We start from the raw sequence: 10,135 nt of genomic DNA, 5'->3' as shown, positions 1-10,135 counted from the left end.
ATATCGAATACTGTAAAAACAGCAATAAGGCCAAACATGCAGATATTGACTATTGTATGTCAAACTACCATTGGCTAATGAGTTGCAACATTTACCAAATGCGTAGAAATTTTTCTGTCTTGAATGGAACTTACCGCCTAGGCTCGTGTATGCGTGGAATGACAACCTATGTTAGTTTCGTTGTCTTGTTCTACATACCACCAAAACCAGAGAGCTCGCGACACGCTTCCACAATGAGCAGAGTGTCGATGTACCCAAGACCAATCTAGACATCTAGACAACCTGGTTAAAATCGAAAATCATTTCAAGTTGGGTATTTGAGTGTACATGCTGACTGATCATGAGCATGCATAGAACACGAAACGATGACCCGCGATCCCAACACGATGCCCATCGGAATGTTCGAGAACATGCTACATTAATTAATTGCTCACACAACCTTTTCTCTTGTCGTGTGCACTGAACAGGAAATTGTTGCATATGCTATATTGCTGACAACAGAGTGTTGTTGTAGAGGTTATAACCAGAGACAGTAAATGCTAATATAAAGTTTGATTGTTTTATAAAATGGACATTTTAAACTTGATATAGACATGCAAATACAGCTAATGTTTGACTTGTTTGTACTTTTGTTTAAATTTTATAATTGTCCTTGTTTCCATTTATTGTACATGTTGTGCTGATTCTAGATCAATGACAGTCTGCCATCATGGACACAGTGGAATGTACACATGCCTCATGACTGTTGGTATTTATATAATAGTATGGGAGAGATTGAAGGCAGACTAATGGTATGAGGTGATGATGGTAATCTGCATGTTCTCACTTATAAACACGATAAGTGGGACAAGTTTGTCAGAAAGAATGGTTACATCAGGAATGTAGTGTGTCATCAAGGTGTGTGTCTGGTGTGCGTAAAGGATTTTGATAAAGATCAGTTTGTGATTGAACAATTTTATTTGAATGAAGACAAGAAATGGCGTTTCCTTACAGTTCTACCAAACGAACTGCAGCTGGTTGGTGTATCTGTTGCTCTTCATGACAACTCACTGTATGTGAAGGGTGGTGAGACTGAGTCAGGGGAAGAAGTGAACACAGCACTTGTGTGTGTGACCTTCACAGCGGTCATTGGTATAAGATGGATGACATGCAAGCAAAACGTGGCGCCTGTTCTTCTGTTATTATAACAATCTCTGTGTTTGTAGGGAGAGGAGTGACTGATGGATTTTACTTTCGTAATATTGTTGAGTGTGAAGATGTTCATGATAGAAAATGGAGAACAATTCCCTCTAGGCTCTACGACCACATATAAGTCTGTACTAACATCAGTCAGTAACAGACTGGTTGTGACTGGAGCAATGACACAACAGATGTCTATTCTTTCTCTAATATTGTAGAATTGTATGATGAGAGAGCTACTTAATGGCTTCCTCTAGCTTCCACACATGACACACAAATGGTGGTCACATGCTGCATTCTCAACTCAGAATGAAGAACTTATCACAGCAGGAGGAAGGGGTGAACATTATGCAAAGTTAATCAATAGAAAGCTTGAAATGTGACTAACATTTTCCATTTTATTCTAGTTTGTGTGTATTTGTTAAATTATAAGTTTTAGTAACAATTTGACTTAAACTAGATGTGATGGTAACATCAACTGGGCAGTTTAACAATTAAATACAATAGAGACATTACATTTGCTCGTCCATTTGCACGCTGCATTGATGAATGCCATGACGTCTGAGAAATACCTAAAGTCTTTTGGGAGTACTTAATTGGCACACCAATTGCAAATTATTGGGATTTTTTGTTTTTCCTACGGGACACTGATAAGAACGTTTATCTGTCTGTATGACGACGTGGTTGATGTGAAGATATCGTGATAACTTCCAGGTGTTCTACAGTCCTAAGTTTATTAATTGTAGGTGTGTTGAGTGCGCGCGTGTATTCAATAATTGAATTAAAATTAATCAATTAAACAAAAATTAATTAATAAAAATTAAATGTATCACATGATTACCTACGTTAATATCCCGTATATATTATATATTTGTAGGCGTGGCTTGATGAACTCGGTTGTGTTGATTTTCTCTCTGCCGATGGCAACATCAACATCTAGCGAAGAGGCACAAAGCTATACGTCGAGAGCGACAATGAGCTTGGAGATCAAGGCAGAAGCGAGTGAGACGAACGAGCAAGACAGTGTCGCTATCTCTTCCGTCATGCCCAGGCATGACCTTGCTGTACGTGTGTTTGTGTGTGTCAGGACGCATGAGCGAAGTGCAAACGCGCGTCTTCACGCGATGGATCAACGGACGTCTAATGAAGGTAAGAGAGCGTGCAGAAAGGAGCGTGTTGGGTGACATTCGACGTCAGATGTTGCAATGTTTTGCCTGGATGTCATGCATGGTATGGATGTATGAGTGTATGCATAGACGTAGATGAGGCAACGCAACAGGTTGTACGTGACATTATTGTTGTGGCTTCTTGTGATGAGCGTGTAGGTAACTCAGGGCCGGATCCAGATGGGGTTCAGGGGGTTGAAACCCCCTATTTTCCAATGGGAGTGGTTCAACAATTTTATATAATTTCATTAGAAAAGAGAAAATTAGTAACGGATGTAGATACGATATAGAGTAATATGGTGTGTGTGTGTGTGTGTGTGTGTGTGTGTGTGTGTGTGTGTGTGCGCGCATGTGTGTGTGTTTGTGTGTTCTTGTTGATGTAGCTGGAGAGGGAATGCGCAGGAGAGAAATCGAGTATAGCAAGTGTATGTAAACTTTTATTAAAGGACAAATGAATTATAAGGAGGCTTGGGTTTGAATCCCATTCCTGTCACCATGTAGTGTCAAACATTTGCATATGACACACAAATGTAGCTTAGATATACAGCTTGCATGTGTTCTACCTCAAACAACTTAATACACAATGAGCATGCATACAACACAACTAATCTAATGTCTCGTATAAGCGACACCGACTACATATTGTATTGGAGGAATGCATCTTGCAATACATTAGACTATTGTATTGGAGGGATGCATCATGCAATACATTAGACTATTGTATTGGTGGGATGCATTGCATTTCGCAATATATTAGACTACTGCATTGGAGGGATGCATTTTGCAATACATTAGACTATTGTATTGGAGGGATGCATTGCATCTTGCGATATGTTAAGACTATTGTATTGGTGAAATGCATCTTGCAATACATTAGACTACTTATTGTATTGATGGGATGCATTGCATCTTGCAATCTCGCAACACATTAGACTATTGTATTGGAGAGATACATTGCATCATGCAATACATTAGACTATTGTATTGGTAGGATGCATCTTTCAGGACATTAAAGCGTGGAAAATAACGGTAGGACATAGAACAATGTCCCACCAAATGTGTTGTTTGTTCGACCAAATACTGCACCAGTGTTGGGACGTGTTGGAACAAAACATCTACCCGAATGCATATATGATAATGTAAACCTTGTCTCTTATCACGTGATGGCCTTTTCAATGGTGTAACTGTTATTTTCATAAACTTAGGTGCCTCCCAGCATGCTTTATCCAAAGAAAACATCAACTGCCTTTAACACCATTTCTCACTTGGAAGTTGGCTGTAAAAAATTACATGCAAACTGACTGAAGTAGGGGAGACACTTAAGTCTAGACTTTGTTGGTCGCTCGGCGTCACTTTTAAACGTACTGACTAAACCTGCTTGTAGGCATACATGACATCAGATGCTTGTATTTGAAGCTTGACTGTGAGGCCTTTGAGACATTGCAAGATTTCAAGGAGAAACTTGAAGCAAACTAAGAAAGAAGGCGACTGAAGCTGATACAGATAGCCATTCGCCTTTGTGATTGTATTGCCATTTAGCCCCAATCAGTACCAAAGTCTTTTTGTTGTCCTGGAGAAACCATAGCTTGCAGAGATGTGTGAAGTGCCGATAACAACTCAAGAAAGACTGTGTACGAATCAATACGTCGAACCCACCTTGTTCTACTGGCGTCTTTGAGCTTTCAGGCCTTGGCTACTGGAAGGAATTTATCCATGTCTTATCAAACAGTCGTTGCCGGTTGGGAGAGAATGCGAAGAACCTTGCAATTTCTCCGATTTATGCCTCAACATTCATGAATGCTTTGATCTTACATGCAGACACTACAGCAAGATTCAATCGATGAGCAGCACAGTGGAAGTGGGCAGTCTTTGCAGCTTGCTGTTGAACAACAGCACTGCACCCTGATCTTGCTCCAGACATGTTACTGGCTCCATCGTAGCACTGCCTTCGCATATCACTTGTTGACAATCCAACAGTCTGTATCCAGTTTAAAATTGTTGCAGCAATATTCTTTCCTGTGATCTTTCTACTGAGACAAAGGCAATGAATACTTCCTTCACAGTACCATAATAAACGTAGCGAAGGGAAATTGAGAGCTGCTCTTTGTTTGAAATATCAGTGACTTCATCAACAATGACAGTGTAGTATTTGCTCTTCTTTACCTCTGCTATGATTTCGTTGCAGATGTACTTGCCAACCACTTCAATCAATTCGTTTTGAATCGTTTTGAATGTGTATCTAGCAGTTCTTGAAGAGTTCTTGAGATGTTCAGAGAGAATGTTGTCAGTTTCAGCCCTAAAGCATACAAGCTCAATGAAATTTCCTGGGTTTGAGTGTTCATACTCAGTATCCTCCCAGTTGAAACAATCATCACGATGACCACGAAAAGCTATGCTTTGTTTTCCACACAGCAAAACTATTTTTAACAGAGACGAGATCACTTTCTTGTTAGCCTCCATCCTCTTCCGAGCCTCGGATACAAGCACTGTGTCAATAGCTTGTGATGGGTTACTATAACAATCCAAGAATGCACTCATCTTTTCCAGAGAAGCAAGATGGTAATCAAGCTTGCCATGAGCTAGCGTTCTGTCAGATAGTTTTCGCCATGTTCTAAAAGGTGCAGTCACGAACTGACCTGTAGAATGTCCACCAGGTAACTCTGGAGCAAAAAATGCACATGCTCGGCAGAATGCCCCATCCTATGCATGACTGTAATAGAGTCAAGGATATTTTTTAAACGAGCTTGGTGTAAAGTGGCGATATTGTTTAGAAACAGCACAGTACGTCTTTGGGTAATAGGAAGGATCAAGATTTGGCTCAAATGTAAGCAATTGGTATTTACGTGTCGGATCCAAGTTATTTAACTTCTGTTTTGCTTTCAACAGTGCTCCAATATCGTCAGGAAGGAAAGCAGTGCTCGGCTCAACTTTGGACAAAGTGGTGGCACTGGGTGACATTTGAATTGGACCTGTAAACATTAAAATCAATCGGCGTTGTGATATTTTGTATTCTATTTGCAGCTACATGTATGTAACTTAATATTTGAATTTAAGATTAATACTATTTATAATCTACTTACGAGAAGCATCTGGGGGCCCACAAGGGTCTTCTGTTACACTGTTTTGTGATGGCGAACCTATATCTACACTTGAGTGTGACTCTCCCTCAGACTCTGTGGTAAAGCGAATAGTCAGTAAATGGCAATCCATTGAATTTTGTCAAACGCTATTATATATAGTATAGATGCAAATTTGTCATCTGCATTTACCTTCTCTGCTCTTTTGGAGAAGAATGAAGTGATAGGTGTAGCAGCATGTCTCTTCATTTTGAAGTATTTGCTGACGACTTCACGGAATCAGTAGATGCGTGGGATTGTAGAATGAATTTCTTTGAGCATGAGCAGCTCTTATGGATTCGATCTACCGTCCTTTTTGCGCGCTTACAACAAGCCTACAGTAACACGATCTCGGTAACCCGGCGAAAGGACTGGACCGTGGACCTGGTAGTTTCGAAACTTAGCCAGCTGTCTTTAATTAAATATATTGTTGAGTAACTCAATTCATACAGTAACACAGTACCAAAGAAGAGGTGTTTTTGTATTATAATAAAAAATTGAATCTGAAACAGTAATGCTCAGCTCAAAGGGTGGGGGTGGGGCCCCCATAGACCCAGCCCGAATCCGCCACTGCGTCTATGCATGTATGTGTAAATGCATAGACGTAGATGAGGCAACGCGACAGCTTTCAGGTGACACTATTGTTGTGGCTTCTTGTGATGTACGTGTAGGTTTGTTAGAAGGATGTTGCATGCCAGTTTGTGTCTTTCCTGTTGTGTTGTGTTGGGATGGGCTAATGTAGATACTGTGTAGAGTAATATGGTGTGTGTGTGTGTGTGTGTGTGTGTGTGTGTGTGTGTGTGTGTGTGTGTGTGCGTGCGTGCGTGCGTGCGTGCGTGCGTGTGTGTGTGTGTGTGTGTGTGTGTGTGTGTGTGTGTGTGTGTGTGTGTGTGTGTGTGTGTGTGTGTGTGTGTGTGTGTGTGTGTGTGTGTGTTGATATAGATGGAGAGGAAGCGTGCTGTTGAGAAATCGAGTAGAGCAAGTGTATGTATATACTTTTATTTTAGGACAAATGAATTATAATGAGACTTGAGTTTGAATCCCATTGCTGTCACCATGCAGTGTCAAACATTTGCATATGACAGACAGAATCTCAGATGTAGTTTAGATATACAGCTTACAGTGTTTTACCTCAAACAACTTAATTAATACACAACGAGCATGCATACAACACAACTAATCTAATGTCCTGTATAAGCGAAATCGACTACATATTGTATTGGAGGAATGCATCTTGCAATACATTAGACTATTGTAGTGGAGGGATGCATCTGGCAATGCATTAGATTATTGTATTGTTGGGATGCATCTTGCAATACATTAGATTGTTGTATTTGGTGGGATTCATCTCACAATACATTAGACTATTGTATTGGTGGGATGCATCTCACAATACACTAGACTACTGCATTGGAGCGATGCATTTTGCAATACACTAGACTATTGTATTGGAGGGATGCATTGCATCTTGCAATATGTTAAGACTATTGTATTTGTGGGATGCATCTTGCAATACAGTAGACTATTGTATTGGAAGGATGCATCTTGCAATACATTAGACTATTGTATTGGAGGGATGCATTGCATCTTGCAATACGTTAGACTATTGTATTGGTGGGATGCATTGCATCTTGCAATACATTAGACTATTGTATTGGTGGGATGCATCTGGCAATACATTAGACTGTTGTATTAGTGGGATGCATCTCACAATACATTAGACTACTGCATGGAGGAATGCATTTTGCAATACACTGAACTAATGTATTGGAGGGCTGCATTGCATCTTGCAATATGTTAAGACTATTGTATTGGTGGGATGCATCTTGCAATACATTAGACTATTGTAGTGGAGGGATGCATCTGGCAATGCATTAGATTATTGTATTGGTGGGATGCATCTTGCAATACATTAGACTATTGTATTTGGTGGGATTCATCTCACAATACATTAGACTATTGTATTGGTGGGATGCATCTGGCAATACATTAGACTGTTGTATTAGTGGGATGCATCTCACAATACATTAGACTATTGTATTGGAGGGATGCACCTCACAGTACACTAGACTACTGCATGGAGGAATGCATTTTGCAATACACTGAACTAATGTATTGGAGGGATGCATTGCATCTTGCAATATGTTAAGACTATTGTATTGGTGGGATGCATCTTGCAATACATTAGACTATTGTATTGGAAGGACGCATCTTGCAATACATTAGACTATTGCATTGGACGAATGCATCTCGCAATATATTAAACTATTGTATTTGTGGGATGCATCTTGCCACACATTAGGCTATTGTATAGGAGAGATGCATCTTGCAATATATTAGACTATTGTATTGGAGGGATGCATTGCTTCTTGCAATATATTAGACTATTGTATTGGTGAGATGCATCTTGCAATACATTAGACTATTGTATTGAAGAGATTCATCTTGCAATACATTAAACTATTGTATTGGTAGGATGCATCTTTCAGGATATTAAAGTGTGGAAAATAACGGTAGGACATAAGACAATGTCCCACCAATGTTTTGGTTGTCCGACTAAATACTGCACCTGTGTTGGGACGTGTTTGGACAAAACATCCACCCGAACGCATATATGAAAGTGTAAACCTTGCCTCTTAGCACGTGATGGTCTTTCCAATGATGTAACTGCTATTTTCATAAACTTAGGTGTCTCCCAGCATGCTTTAAACAATGAAAACCTCAGCTGCCTTTAACAGCATTTCTCCCTTGGAAGATGGCTGTAAAAAATTACATGCAAAATGGCTACAGTAAGGGAGGCACTTAAGTCTAGACTTTGTTCGTCGCTCGGCGTCACTTTTAACATTACAGGAGGAGAAGCTCGTGTCATTCTTATCACTTATGACGACGAGGTGCACCTACAAATACCTCTCAACCAAAACTTGACTCTTAACGAAACGATGGACAGAATAAACAAGACTGCTTTTTGTAGAGGTGCCATTACAACGAGGAAGGTGTTGAAATTTGTTAGAGAAGAAGTGATGCCACTCAGTAGAAATAATTGCAAACGAGCGATCTTTCTGTTTTTTGACGGACTAAACAACTGTGCTGGAAACCCACTAGAAGAAGCTCGAGAAGAAGCTCGAGCTCTGAAACAAGAAAAAGGCGTTGAAATTTACACTATAGCTTTTGGAGTTAACGAAAAGAGCCGAGTTGACAAAGCTGCATTGCAGAAACTGGCATCGAATCCAGAATATTATTTCCCACTAAGAAATGCTAGCGAAATAAAGTCAGCATTGAATAGCGCTTTCAATGTATCGATTGGTAAGAAGTGTGTTGTGTGTTGTCTGTGTGTGTGTGTGTGTGTGTGTGTGTGTGTGTGTGTGTGTGTGTGTGTGTGTGTGTGTGTGTGTGTGTGTGTGTGTGTGTGTGTGTGTGTGTGTGTGTGTGTGTGTGTGTGTGTGTGTGGTGTGCTGTGGTGTTGTAGGTCAATTGGTTAGAGAGTGCATTTGAAGAATGAAAACATCCGGGACCTTGCAGGATTGCAGGTTCAAGTCACAGTGATGGCGAGCTATGGCATAATTTCCTTAAGCAAGAAACTTACACACAATTGCTTCTCTCGACTCAGGAGTATAAATGAGTACCTGGTCAGTGACTGGGGTGGACATGACCGCTGGCTTGGCAGTAACATCATGCAGCAGACGGGTAATTGTGAGCCTTGGTGTCTAATCCCAAAGCTGCGCCATAGTCAGTGCCCTTTGATGACTCTGGCCAAGCTCTAGGTTTATTGTAGCGCTGGTCCTAAGTCTCCACGTAGTGCATGGAGGCCCTGTCTCTAGAGGCAGGGTGAGCTATTTCCGCAACTGGCCTTACCGTTGACGTCATTCACGAATGACGTGGAGGGCTTGACATTTTTGTCCATGTGTGTGTGTGTGTGTGTGTGTGTGTGTGTGTGTGTGTGTGTGTGTGTGTGTGTGCGTGTGTGTGTGTGCGTGCGTGTCTGTGTGTGTGTGTGTGTGTGTGTGTGTGTGTGTGTGTGTGTGTGTGTGTGTGGTGTGTGTATGCACGTGCGTGTGGGTGTGCCTGCGTGTGTTTGCTTGCAAATGTACGTAAATGTGCGTAAATGCGTGTGATTCTGTGCGTGAGATATTTCAGTATGCATACTTTACACTGCGCTTTTTTGTTTAGACTACTGTAGTGATTGTGGCAAAACTGCTGCTCCAACCTGTAGGCACAAAGAAAATGGGGTGTGTTTTTCAGAAAAGTTGCTTGATTTTGGGTGGCAGCAATTACAAGAAAACTTCAAACAACCATGTAATCCACTGCGGAGGCGCTCTTACCAGCGATTACTTTATTCTAACTGCTGCTCATTGCGCTAGTGGCTTTAAACCTGACAATCTAACAGTCGTCCTCGGCGACACGGAACGTTATATGTTAAAGAATACAGCGAGAAAACATTTGCTGTTGATAAAATCCACATCCATAATAGCTATAAACACGAGAGTGGAAGTTTAAACTATGAAATCACTCTGTTACAATTGAAATGCAATTTATCTTTTCCTCCGTACGTTCAAAAAGTTTGTTTGCCTACCAGGGGACTTTGGCTATTACCAGCAGGAACACGCTGCATTGTAGCAGGATGGTGAGCTACTGAAAGGAGAGAAGTAGACGCAAAACGTACTCCAAAAACTACCA

The 10,135-nt window shown here is 40.8% G+C and overlaps 1 protein-coding gene across 1 annotated transcript; it reads left to right on the top strand.

Annotated features, from left to right (window-relative positions):
- Window positions 1–2,061: 2,061 nt before the first annotated feature.
- On the top strand, window positions 2,062–5,423 carry LOC134176606 (uncharacterized). Its single transcript, XM_062643265.1, has 4 exons — window positions 2,062–2,181; window positions 2,267–2,328; window positions 5,117–5,169; window positions 5,232–5,423. The coding sequence occupies exons 1-4, from the start codon at window positions 2,067–2,069 to the stop codon at window positions 5,305–5,307; spliced, it is 306 nt and encodes a 101-aa protein (XP_062499249.1). The 5' UTR covers window positions 2,062–2,066; the 3' UTR covers window positions 5,308–5,423.
- The last annotated feature ends 4,712 nt before the right edge of the window (window positions 5,424–10,135 follow it).

Source organism: Corticium candelabrum, chromosome 2, assembly GCF_963422355.1.
Source record: "Corticium candelabrum chromosome 2, ooCorCand1.1, whole genome shotgun sequence".
Classification (NCBI taxonomy): domain Eukaryota; kingdom Metazoa; phylum Porifera; class Homoscleromorpha; order Homosclerophorida; family Plakinidae; genus Corticium; species Corticium candelabrum.
Note: the sequence above shows the minus strand (reverse complement) of the source record. Positions and strands in the feature narration are given on the sequence as shown.